The sequence below is a fragment of the Mixophyes fleayi genome, chromosome 10 (genome assembly GCF_038048845.1).
Source record: "Mixophyes fleayi isolate aMixFle1 chromosome 10, aMixFle1.hap1, whole genome shotgun sequence".
In the NCBI taxonomy this organism is placed as follows: Eukaryota; Metazoa; Chordata; class Amphibia; order Anura; family Limnodynastidae; genus Mixophyes; species Mixophyes fleayi.
In genome coordinates, this window is record NC_134411.1 from 100,193,434 (window position 1) to 100,207,380 (window position 13,947).

The 13,947-nt window shown below is 43.8% G+C and overlaps 1 protein-coding gene across 2 annotated transcripts in view; it reads right to left on the bottom strand.

Moving 5' to 3' along the window:
• ZC3H18 (zinc finger CCCH-type containing 18) overlaps window positions 1-13,947 on the bottom strand; it is a 76,764-nt gene that overhangs the window by 25,380 nt on the left and 37,437 nt on the right. For both annotated transcript variants that reach the window (XM_075189295.1, XM_075189294.1), the window contains exons 8-9: window positions 9,419-9,533; window positions 7,793-8,043 (exon numbers count right to left, since the gene is read on the bottom strand). In XM_075189295.1, coding sequence (XP_075045396.1) covers window positions 7,793-8,043; window positions 9,419-9,533 — 366 coding nt within the window. The remainder of the gene's footprint in view (window positions 1-7,792; window positions 8,044-9,418; window positions 9,534-13,947) is intronic.

Sequence of the window (13,947 nt, forward strand, 5' to 3'; positions counted from 1 at the left end):
CCAGCAGTGAGAGTCCCAGACCTACACATTCATTAGTCTTTAGAGACTTTGCAGCTGTTTGGACTTCTATATCCGTGTGTAGCTGAGGTTGCTTACTGGACATGAGTGAAGAGAGGTCTTTATATGTGTATTATATAACCTCTTGAGTGCAGGGGGATTGTATTTAAGTATTTTGTTAAACCCCACTGCTTGCTCCTTTCAACAAGAACCCAGTACGTAAAAGGGATGGCAATATACAGATGGCTAGGAATTGTGCTGGCCACAATGGGCAAAGCCTAAGAAACTTACTACTTTATCATTTGAAAGTCATCTCTATTTTCTGTTAACGACACAATATGTTTATTTTATATTCATTGGTTGGTGATGCAAGACACTCCCCAAGCCATTACATTTACTACCACTGTATGCTAGTCTGTGTTCTCTCCCTACTCTTCTCATCCGAAACATTCATAATACGGAGGGGGGAGGTGGTGACTGTTTTGGTAGCAGCATTTTCTGTGTCAGTAGAAATCAGCAGATATAAGACAGTATTTCATATCACTACAGACTGTGGGATCTGCTCTCTGCTCTCTCACTGTCGGTTTCCAAAGAATCTAATGTCCACGAACGCTACACATCACCGAGCCAATAAAAGTGGTGCTGAGACGGGCGTCCATTGAAGTGAATGTAAAAACTCTAGTTTGTAACTTGCAAGCTGTAATAATTGAGGTGTCAAAGCAGTATTTTCACTAGCAGATAAAAGAGGAGATGCTTAGAAACTCACAAAAATGCTCCTAAAACTATTCTGAGTGTGCGTTAGCAGCAAAAATACAACTTACAAGATGCATGTGTGACAACAGCTTAAGACTCTTATAGGTATTTTACGGTAAACAACGGCAGCTTCCGCCAACGCATATGTAGAGAGATAGATGGCTAATGTGCCAGAACAGCGAGGACAACTTTAGGAATAACAGACAGAGATATTTATGTCTTTCAAGAAAGAAAACCACATTAACATTTTTAAAAATTATGCGATTTTCTATTTTTTAACGTTGTGGAGAAATCCAGAAACACTAAACGCACCTTTCGGCTGCTCCAAACCAAATTTTTAATTCCCTTTAAGAAATTCTCACGTGGATGGGGGGAGGGGGCACATTTATTATGATTAGGTAAATGAAGTAATAGAAGGCATTGAAATGTAGCAGTGCCATGCTTATTCTAAAATACATTGGCTCTTCTGCAGCCAGTAAAATTGTCAGCATTAAGAAAATAAATGTTCTGCAAATTTGTTTTAGCATCAGAACCAGAGAGGATGGAGAAGACACTAAGTACAGCAGTGACAAGATCCCTGAGAGTGTGCAGAGCCCTTGTCGGACCAGCAGGTATCCATTCACTTCTTTTAGGAGACGTATGACCAGGCTATCACTAACACCAGGAAGAGTGACAAGACAATAGAACAAACACGGTCAGTCAAAATCTATTGTTAAAGAATGAGCCTTGTGTGTGTGCGGGAAAGCACAAGGTGTCACTAGCAGAGGTGCACTGGGAAGGTGAACATACAGGAAAGTACAGCGCTAATACTTCAACCAGGGAAAATTTGCTGCCGCAACCTTTAACCTGTTACAGCACTGTAACTTCCAAAACAGCAGAGAAAGTGAAAGCAGCACAGCTCACATGCTGCCTATAAGCGTGACCCACGGTCTCTCCTTGCTCAGGTATTCTGGGGTAACGTTAAGAAGATTTAAGTGGAAGGATCAGTGCACAGCAAGGACTTCAGAGTATTCACAGTCATTCCTCCGTGTGTGATTAGGGCAGTAACTCGCACACTTAACCCCGATGCTAAATAAAGTTTTAAATACAACGCGTAGATTGCATGCAAAAATAACTAATTGTAACACAATTCTCACCTTTATTCCAAAACAATTATGAAAACCGTCAGGGATAGCCGCCTTTATCAGCCCTGATTCAATATCTTATCTTATATTCAAACAAACAGTGACGCAATATATCACCTTGATTTTGTCAAGAAACCCCCCCCCCGAACTACACTTGTGACTTGAAAGCTTACAGTAAGGGGACACATAGGATTCCAGTCTCACTTTCATCTACCTCTTAGGCTACAGATTTAACCGGCCCGTTCCCCAGCGCAGGCTCACGCTTGCACAACTCTCCGCACTGCCACCAGATACATATCAGGCCCGTAGGAAACCTATGACCTCATTACCCAACTGCGAACACTCTGCGCTCTAAAAGCGTCACTTCCCATACCGGTATACTATGCTTCTTGTTGCACGCAGGTTAGCCCTGCACACACCAGCAAAACAAGGGTTAACACTTAACTCCAGACTCCGTTACACAAATGTACAAGCAGGAACACACTGTAGACAAAGGTATTAACCATTCATACAATCTTCTTCATAAGAGGCTTTGCATTTGTTTAGAACAATAAGGACAGCACTTGTTACATTTTTAGATTTAATACACAAAATATACAATGTTTACAGGTTTTTAAAACATTAAGATGACAAGACATACATAGCAAAACATGTAATATAAAAGATAAAATTCAGAATATAAACTTACATACGAGTTGTATAATCTGCACCAAGGGAACTTGGCTTGCAAGATGGGCAGCTTGTCCATGTTGATTGATTTCCCAAAAGACTAAAAATATGAAACCACTTGCATGAAATTTTCAAAGACACCTCTTCCATCCTCCTGAGGGGGAAGGGGGGAGGGGGCTGGCCTCAGGAGGGGGCCTGTGACAACCACGATTTACATCTGGTTAATACCCAATGCAAAATATCCTTCCTGGGGAGTGTCATACAGATTTAATTTTATTATTAACAAATCCAATACAAATTTACAAGTCTCCAGATACCAAGCATCAATAGGTCCTGTGTAGTTGGTGAGCCGATACTAATTTCCTCTCAATCTCTGCGTGACAGACAGCTTTATTTGACGTGTGGGCTACCCTTCATCATACTATTTATCAGTGTGTGGCTGATCACTAATTATATTGATTGTAAGTGTATTTTGGAACTGGAATTATTTTTCCTGTATAAAATCTAGCAAGCCATAGTCACACACAGCTCATGTCTCTGTGTGAGTCTCCTGCTGGGAATGGCTCCCTCCTGTCTGTCCAACAGCTCTTTAGGTGTCAAAAAAAAGTCTCCTATGTCAGGATGTAGCTCATCCCAGGGCGCCTTCGAAGCTGCTCAGCTTCCCCAAAATGTGCTGCTGTTGTCTTGTAACAGAGAGGTGTGCAGAGCCACAGAATAAACACACACCAATACTTCTGGCTTCACATTTTACACCTTATCTTACAGAGAAGCTCAAGTTATCAATGGATTAATTTATATACAATATTTACACTGGAGTTGCTTACGCTTCACCCCCCCCCCCCCCCAGTTATGTCATTGGTGAATCCTTATAACTGCAATTCCTTCCTGGCCACTACAAAACCACACACAGAAAACATGGAGTCACTCCCGAGCAAACCAACTAGGTGACCCCGAACAGCACCGTTATCACCAGAACCTCAGACCAGTTCAAAAATGATCATGCAGCCACGACGGTCGATCCCGACATCCAACCGAGAGTTGAGCGACAGGGATGATCGTGGATCCGTAGCCAAATGGGACAAGCGGCGGGACTGGCTCCAGCTTTGCTGTCGCCTTTTTAGTTCAGTGAAGATGGCGGCACACGGAGGTCGATAAGCCCCATATCCCAACCATATAACCTAGGAAGCACCATAATGACCTTATTATTTGCAATCAAAACCATCGACCACTGCGATCATTTTGGAGTCACGTTCTGCGATATCCACGTGTACCCATCCACTCTAAACAGTGGAGGCAGCCATATATTTTGTTGGGGGCTGAATATAAATTTACATCAACTGAATGAATGTGAAAATTAGATTTACTTTAAAACACTTTATCCAAGATGCCCACTGACAGCCGAGTTAATAAAAACCCTAATATAATGGACAAACATGAATCAGAGCACGTTACACGTTTCTGTCAATGAGCCGTAATAAATGCGTACTTAGTCAATTTGGCTAATACACCAATACGGCTTATTCCAATTCAACAGCGGTCAATACCGAGTAATCGCAGCACTTGATATTTATAATATCGTTACACTTCATTCAATATGGAAGCACATACATCAACAGTGTAGGGAGAACCAATTTTTCGGGGGAAAAACGTGGCGCGGCGGCACAGCGAAAGATGTGTGAGAAAAAATAACCAGGTCACTTTGGTTCAAGTCAGTGTTGTATGGTTGTAATCATTCTAATTATTATTATTTATATAGCACCAACATATTACGCAGCGTTGTACAGGGAATATCTCTGGTAACTGAAGAGCCGTCTATCACTGACACACTTTAAAAAAAGACTACTTGTGTGACTGGTTCTAAGCTATATGTAAGCTGGACACTGACCTCCAACCGAAACGATAATCACCTTTATACTTTATGGACTGAGGAGCAGATTTATCCATGCAAGTAAGACTTCCCATTTGCTTTCTTTTTAGTATTTCCCACATTCTCCTATAGCCTCTAAGCCATGGTTTCTAAATAGTTATAATAGAAATGTGTATTTATGTTAATTTTATTTAAGTTTTTGTCATTTGATATTTTGCTATATTATCTGTGTTATATTTTATGTTATTGTTCTATCATACTATTTAGCGCTGTTCTTTTGCGTTGCCGCTGTATTTCCTGGAAGGATCAGGGCGTGATCCTTGAACTAGTGGATTTTTTTTCCTGCGCGTAGTTTTATATAATCCATCACTTTTAGCTTTGTGGAGCCTCTGAATACTTTTCTGTAAACTGGCAGACCAACCAGCACTCCCTACATCCAGTATCAGTCACTGCAATATAATACCTTAAATATAGTATCACGTAGAAACCAGAGGAGCATTTTACAAATAGCTTACAAAAACAACAGAGTTACGACATACTAACAACAGACAATTTCCTGTATCCAGTACTACATTATGCTAAAAAAATATTTGTATAGTATCCGATTATCTTTTAAAACAATTCAAAATGACCTGGAAACTTCCATATATGACCATCTGCATACTGAGAGTGTAGGAGACCGTACTCTAAGGCTGGGTACACAATACAGGTTTGTAGCACACGATAAACAACCCTGCGGCCCGATAACGCATTGGTGTGTACGCTCCAACAATGAACGATTATCGTTCCAAAGCACGTCGTACCGTTTCATTTAATCTTATAAACGGACTAAAAATATCGGTAAACAACATTCTTCCAATCCTGCAGTGTGTGTGGACTGACGACCGGCAGTTTCCATAGAACATAAACAGAACATAAAAAAAAGTTACAGTTTGTAAAATACATCTATAAATCTGTTATGTTTTTGTTAGTCTCTGGAATTGTACACTGCTTGGTCTCAATCCAAAACTTTTAAAACAATTACCGTGCAGACATCGGCCACAAAACAACATTACTGTACGGTGATAAAATTATAAAGTGGCTTTAAAAGCAAAACACGTGGGAGCTGCATAATCACAGGGGAACTTTACACAGCATTTTCTCTACGGCGTGTGCAGAGTCACGATCATTTCAGCCGATGGTTATAACAGTTGAAGAGCACAGATCTGAAGGTAAATCTTGTATAATGTGTATAGTGTGTACACAGGAATCGGCTGCTGATTGGGCCTTTTAGTTGTTTGTAAAATTGTTAACGATAGCACATCGGGAGATATTTTCTGTAGTGTGTACTCAGCATAAGCGCTTGGTATGTGATGCTAAGGAACAACAGAAAACGGCAGCACAACATTTACAGAACAGCTAGAATTAAAACAAAGAGTTGATGCTCATTTATCGCCAAACTTTTTCATTCCTTTATTAAGGATAACACAAGTCCACATCCATTGATGCTTCTACATTACTATAGGTTGACATGAGAATCTACGTTAAAGGACAGCTCAGTAATTGCCCACCTCCTGTTTGTTGTACTACACTACGAGGGGCAAAACGTACTTAACAGGAAAGATCCGGTGCTTACAGCTATCACTGCAGTCCGCACAGCTCCCGTCTCTCAGGCTTCAAAGTGACAGCCCTGATGATCTCCGACTTACTATAATGCTGTGTACAGAGATCACAGTGCAGCAAATAACGCCACAATATGGAGACGCCGATAGCCGGGCAGTCTGCAGTGGTAGCAGCCGGGCACCGGGACCTATACGGCAAACACTGCTAAAGAAAACAAATCTAGTTCATCTTATCAATAATCTAAAACATTTCACTACTGTCACAATAACAAAGAAATTAAAAGACCCACTGATCAATCAAACCCAGCATAAAACTGGGAATAGCATCGGACTATAATGGTCCCGTGAAGTCTTACGATGGAATGGAAAAATATAAAACACAACAGCAACTGATTGAATCGTTAAATAATTGATAATGAATATCATACGAAAGATATTTCTTTCCTTTGTACAAAAGATTGCAGACTCTATTGTATCAGGATCATTAGTAACAAATTAGTCATTCGTGACTCATAAGTATTTAAATGGCCAGTCAAAGTTGGGTTCCAGAGGATTCCTTCATCCCAGATAATGGTGACTCCTCCGACAACCCTGAACTGTGTTTTGTGGTTGTTGACAGAGGAGTCAGACGGCCCACGCGCCCGCCAGAGAGGCCGGGCCCCACGCGCCCGCCAGAGAGGCCGGGCCCCACGCGCCCGCCAGAGAGGCCGGGCCCCACGCGCCCGCCAGAGAGGCCGGGCCCCACGCGCCCGCCAGAGAGGCCGGGCCCCACCCGCCGGCCAGAGACCGGCCCACACACCGGCCCACCCACCGGCCAGAGACCGGCCCACACACCGGCCAGAGACCGGCCCACCCACCGGCCACACACCATCCAGAGACCGGGCCACACACCGGCCAGAGACCGGGCCACACACCGGCCAGAGACCGGCCCACACACCGGCCAGAGACCGGGCCACACACCGGCCAGAGACCGGCCCACACACCGGCCAGAGACCGGCCCACACACCGGCCAGAGACCGGCCCACACACCGGCCAGAGACCGGCCCACACACCGGCCAGAGACCGGCCCACACACCGGCCAGAGACCGGCCCACACACCGGCCAGAGACCGGCCCACACACCGGCCAGAGACCGGCCCACACACCGGCCAGAGACCGGCCCACACACCAGCCAGAGACCGGCCCACACACCAGCCAGAGACCGGCCCACACACCAGCCAGAGACCGGCCCACACACCGGCCAGAGACCGGCCCACACAACAGCCAGAGACCGGCCCACACACCAGCCAGAGACCGGCCCACACACCAGCCAGAGACCGGCCCACACACCAGCCAGAGACCGGCCCACACACCAGCCAGAGACCGGCCCACACACCAGCCAGAGACCGGCCCACACACCAGCCAGAGAGACCGGCCCACTCACCAGCCAGAGACCGGCCCACACACCAGCCAGAGACCGGCCCACACACCGGCCAGAGACCGGCCCACACACCAGCCAGAGACCGGGCCACACATCAGCCAGAGACCGGCTCACACACCAGCCAGAGACCGGCCCACACACCAGCCAGAGACCGGCCCACACACCAGCCAGAGACTGCCCTCCCCCAGTATACAGAACAAGAGACCACACTAATTTTAGAATTATATTATTGTGCACCACAAAACTTCTAAGGCACAAAAGACTGATTTTGCCAGCCTGAATCCCCTTATAAATTAGTGAATATTTGTCCCCGATATCAGCACCCGCGCCTCTACTAAAGACAAACCCAGAAGAGCACTTACCTTGGAAGCGGAGGAGTCTTGATCTTCGTCTTATCCTTCTCCTTGTCCTTCTCTTTATCCTTCTGTCGCTCCTTCTCTTCCCTCTTGCTCCGCTCTCTCTCCCACTCATCTTTCCTTTTCTGCCGGTCCTTGTCTCGCTCACGCTCCCTTTCCCGCTCTCTTTCCCGCTGGCGCCGTTCTCTGTCTCGGCCCCTCTCTCGGTCCCGTTCTCTGTCTCGCTGCCTGTCTCTGTCCCTCTCTCGCTCCCTTTCCTGTGCGGAACAGAAGAAAGGCATAAGGACCAGTCTGACGGAATAAACGGCTTTATGGTGCAGAGAGACGGACAAGCTGGAAAACCTGCTATTCACTATTAACCCTGCACACCGTGTTATGGAGCCAATCTGCGTTCTATACAGCTTCTGAAAAATATATATACGTATTAAAATTATCCCATAAGAAAGGTTATGATCTCTAGCTTTCTGCCGACATCCTCACTGTCCTGTCGTATCAACATCGCGGCTCTATTATCCCTTGATAGTGTTGTCCAGAGATCGGGCTAAAGGAATGAGCTGAGCGAGGGGGGTAACAGCAGAAGAGTCCTCATTACAGAACAAAACCCCCGACAAGACGTGCTGGGTGCTATTTTTGCAATATTATAGGATATGGATAGTAATGCCTCAGCCATTTTCCAAATAGCACGCCTTTGCTTGATGTCAATTATTATTATTATTATAAATCTACAATAAAAAATGTACATTCACATGAAAGCAGTGAAGTGTTATTTCATTTAAATCTCCCACTGAATAAAACAAAAAACACAGTTGCTGTCAGCGTTGGTCACTGCAAATCTGTATGTGTCTAGCACCACAAAAGCAGGAGGTATATGTAAACATTTACACTTACAGGATTCAAGGGGCCTCATGTTTGCAGATTCTATACAAGCTTCTAACATCGCTCACTTCTCGTGTATGGAGGCTGACATGTAACACAGGACCGGGTTATAAACTACAAACAAATAGCCCTAAACAGACTGGATGGTAACATTAGGCAATATATGGAAACAAAATAGAAATAAGAGGTTAGTGTGGGATTCACCAACATGAGCACCCTAGAAGTCGAGGTGCAAGCTTAAATCAAGCTAACACCTCATACAGATTTGCAATAATAAGGATCAACGCTGACATCTATATTGCCCGCTACATAATATGGGATTAACAGAGCACAAGCTTTTCTCTTTTCTAACATGTTGCCTCTAAAGCCGGTTCTTGTGCACATTGCAGGTAAAAGGGCAATTCATTCATTGATTCAAGTCAGCGACTATGCACGTGAGCCAGACTTTCACAGAAATACAGCAGCATGCATTTAACAACTCATTGGTAAAAGTTCTGACATTCAAGGAAACTAAAAAAAAAAGTTTAAGTCACCTGGCTCTACATCAAATTATTGAATTTTATTTTCCCAGAGGTCATTTCCATTTTCTTATACACAATTATGTGAACGGTCTGATAAGGAAAGATTTTATTCCCTGGGACATCTTATAAAGGGAGCGTCTCTATAATATCCCATACAGCAGCCGATACTAGAGGATTGGCGGCAGAGAGCTGCGAAGTTACAGCAGGATATAAACGCAGCGATGGTTTCACTTACTCGATAGCGATAGGGCTCTGCCTCTGTGTACTGTACACGGAAATTCTCATATTGACCTCCGCGCCAGTATCGTTCCATTTCCAGGTCATAGTACGGATCAGCGTAAGGGTCAGCCCTAACAAAATAAAAAAAAAAAATACATTTTATTTATTTATTTTTTAAAAAAGTTGATGCAAACAAACACCTCTCTAGACACGAAATACAACATTTTATTTATTAACAATAAAGAAGATACAATGCATTCAGCTGCACACAACAGTGGCTTTTAAAATAGAAGCGCAAATTACTAGGATCTGGAAAGTTTTACTCTTATGAACGGATTACGACAGAACTTACTCTAAGTTTACAAACTCGCGATCCAAAACAATAAACAGAACATAAAAAAAGTTACGGTTTGTAAAATACATCTATAAATCTGTTATGTTTTTATTAGTCTTTGGAATTTTACATGGCTTGGTCTCAACCCAAAACATTTAAAGCAATTACTGTGCAGACATCGGCCACAAAGCGACATTACTGTACAGTGATACAATTCTTAAGTGGCTTTAAAAGCCAAACACGTGGAAGCTGCATAATCACAGGGGAACTTTACATAGCATTTTCTGACCCCCCCCCAGGGTACACGAGGCATAGTAAACACACTGAGGAATGCATGTGTGCGGCTAGTGGATTTTCCAGGCTGAAAAACAGAGTTTAATACTGTAAATCCTCTCCAGGCTGACAGACAAAGGAGGGCGTCATTCATGCGGAAACACGCTCCGACCTGACGGGTGCTTTTTACAAACCAATTGGAATATTGCCTGGTGAGAGCGGCTTTGGTTATTATATATATATATGCCTCTAACATTTTACTTCTGAACACCTGATGAGTAATAATATTATACTATTTGGGGCATCATTATTTGGAAATTCAATTCCCTCAGTTAGAATATTTACATTACATACGGAGCTTAAAATAGACGGTCATTGTCTGATGAATAAACGCAAAGTTAGCCACAAGAAGCTTTAAAACTGCATCTAATTAGCATAACAATAAATGTCTAATCAGATCTCATTAGTACACAAATAGAATATTATCAAGAACACAATGTATCTAATTATAGTTCAAACAATAAACTATACAGCCATTGTGTGATTAAGTTGCAATACCAGACATACTAACAGATGGCAGTTACAATTAACTTTGATATATATCAATATATATCTATATCTATTATTATTATTATCGTAGATTTGTAAGGCGCCACGGTGCTCCGCAGCGCTGTACAGCAGGGAAAACTGTACATACATAAAACAGGGACATACAAGGTGGACAATATAAATGCAGACATGAAAACAAAGGGTATGAAGGACCCTGCTCATTAGAGATCTTACATTCTAAGGGGAAGAGGGCGCAGCTGAAACAAGAGGAGCGAGTGTGGCTCAGAGTGGAGATTGGGATAGTTGTGAGGGTGTATTAGTGTGAATAGTGTTATCAGGGATAAGATCACCTCTAAAAAAGAGATGGGTTTTCAAAGAGCATCTAAAGATTAGAAGGCTGTGGGAAAGTCTGATTGAGCGTGGGAGGGAATTCCATAAGTGGGGAGCAGCACGGGAGAAGTCTTGTAGGCGGGAGTGAGAGGTGGTTACCAGAGATGAGACAAGGTGCAGGTCAGAGGTAGATCTAAGAGGGCGGGAGGGAGAGTATTTTGATATGAGATTTGAGATGTATGCAGGGGTGGTGGTGTTTAGGGCTTTGTAGGTAAGGGTGAGTAATTAAAAATTGATACTGGAGGACACAGGGAACCAGTGTAGGGATTTGCAGAGTGGTGCAGCAGATGTGGAGCGGTGAGAGAGGAAGATCAGTCTTGCAGCAGCATTTAGGATGGATTGAAGTGTGGCTATATGGGTGTCAGGAAGGCCAGATAGCAGGAGGTTGCAGTAGTCAAGACAGGAGATGATGAGAGAATGGATAAGAGTTTTGGTAGCATGTTGGGCAAGAAAAGGGCGTATTATTTCAATTTCGGCCAAATCCAAGGGTCATTTCTCCCTACTCATCCTCCTTGACCTCTCCGCAGCCTTTGACACTGTGGACCACCCCCTCCTGCTGCAAACTCTTCTCTCTCTCGGCCTCTCTGGTTCTGTCCACGCCTGGTTCACCTCATACCTCGCTAACCGCTCCTTCTCTGTATCCACGTCTGGTTCTTCCTCCTCCCCCTACACTCTCGCTGTAGGAGTCCCGCAGGGCTCCGTTCTCGGCCCTCTACTCTTTTCGCTCTATACTTCCTCCCTTGGTGCTCTCATTTCCTCCTTTGGCCTTCAGTATCACCTTTATGCTGACGACATTCAACTTTACATCTCTTCACCTGATCTTTCCTGCACCCTCCTCGCTCGGGTATCCGACTGCCTCGCCGCCATCTCCTCCTGGATGTCGGAGCGCTTTCTCAAAATCAACATTTCCAAAACTGAACTCATTGTCTTTCCTCCTCCCAGCCTCCCATCCCACCATGACCTATCCATTGTCGTTAACAACACCACCATCTCCTCTGTCACCCAACTCCGCTGCTTGGGTGTCACCCTTGACTCCTCTCTCTCTTTTGCCCCCCACATTCATTCTCTTGCCCAAGCCTGTCGCTTCCAACTACGCAAAATCGCCCGCATCCGTCCCTTTCTCTCTCAGGAGGCCTGTTTGTAAGGTGGAGTTGACAGGACTGGGAGAGAGTCTGGATGTGAGGAATAAAGCAGAGGGCAGAGTCACGTGTGACACCGAGGCAGCGGGCTTGGGAGACTGAGGAAATTATGGTGATATTCACACTGAGGGCAGGTGGTGACTCTGGTAAGAGGGAAGATAATAAGCTCTGTATTGGACACGTTGAGCTTTAGGTAGCGTTAAAACATCCATGTGGAGATAGCAGAAAGAGAGTTGGTTACATGAGATAGTACAGAAGGAGAGAGGTCAGGGGAAGAGATATAAATATGGGCGTCATCAGCGTAGAGGTGGTACTGGAGGCCGAATGAGCGAATTAATGCCCCAAGAAAAGAGGTGTACAATGAAAAAAGTAAAGGGCCAAGAACAGAGCCTTGAATATATATCTATATCCACACACAGTTTAGGTGATCGACAACTAAATAATATCTAAAGCATTGTGAAATTGTCACTATACCTTCCGAGTACAAGCTCAGTGATATTCACTGTTCTGCTACAATTCACTCAGTGCTTCATTTATTGAAGCAATTTTGGAACACTTATGAACAGCCATCGCAGTCAGATACATATATGATAGACATAGATCATAACATCTTATTTGTGATATCTTGGTCCAGTCCCAATAGATTACTTATTTTCTGGGATTTTCCCAGGTATATATGAGGATATCTGCCTCACTCATTTTAATTTTAGAATATTTCACTTCTATAAAAACTTTTTATGGGCAAGAAAATAAAAATTATATTTTCACCTGAAAAGGTTTCCAGGAAAGCTACCTATATATTACTTAGACTCTCACCTGAGGGAATTAAATTTATATTTTCAAATACCAGTACCCCAACTATAGGAGTGCCCCTATTAGATAGTATTCCTTTCTTTCACTCAGTATTGCAATACACAGAGTTTCCCAAACCCAGTCCTCAGGGCTCCCGAACAGTGCATGTTTTCTATATCTCCCTGCTGGAGCACAGGTGTAGTCATTACTGACTGATACAATGTAACAGATCCACAGGTGGTATAATTATATCACTGGGCACCTGGAGCACAGGTGTAATCATTACTGACTGATACAATACAAGTGAACCCGTGCATGATACTCATGCATTCTAGTCAAATGAAGCTACTTAAGGTCTTAAAAAGGTTCTTGTCATGCATTTGGGCCATAGCCCAGGCCTCCTCAGGGGAAGAGCGTTACTTCCCGACGCAAGCGCCCTTTTTAATGTGTGTTCATGAGGTAAAATTACCTCAAGAAAATGAGTTTGGCCCCTCAACTCGTAAATTTAGCCTTTACTACCCCTCCCACGGGGAGAAGGGGTGATGATGGAAGTTAACTGACTTCACTATTCTAATTTTTTTGTCAAATAATTTCAGTATACCAAATTTTTAAGGTCAATTGGATGAGCCCTTTCTGAGAAAATAGTTTTTTACACACACACACACACACACACACACACACACACACACACACACACACACACTAACACACGCCGCTAGGCTTTTACTTTTATATATTAGATAATGCTAAGAATTTAGTAGGTCAGTGTAGTATATAACTCCGCCCAGCAGGTGGTGCTGCAGCTTGAGCACTCTGTCACCGGGTAGTTTTTTCCACACACAGACTAACACACGCCGCTAGGCTTTTATATTATAGATAACAGATCCACAGGTGGTTACTGGCTGATACAATACAACAGATCCACAGTTGGTTACTGACTGATACAATGTAACAGATCCACAGGTGGTATAATTATATCACTGGGCACCAGGAAACCTGCACTGTTAGAGCTAGATGGGGGGAAACGCTGATCTATCTGCAAGTTGTTGACAAACACAGTGGTACAGT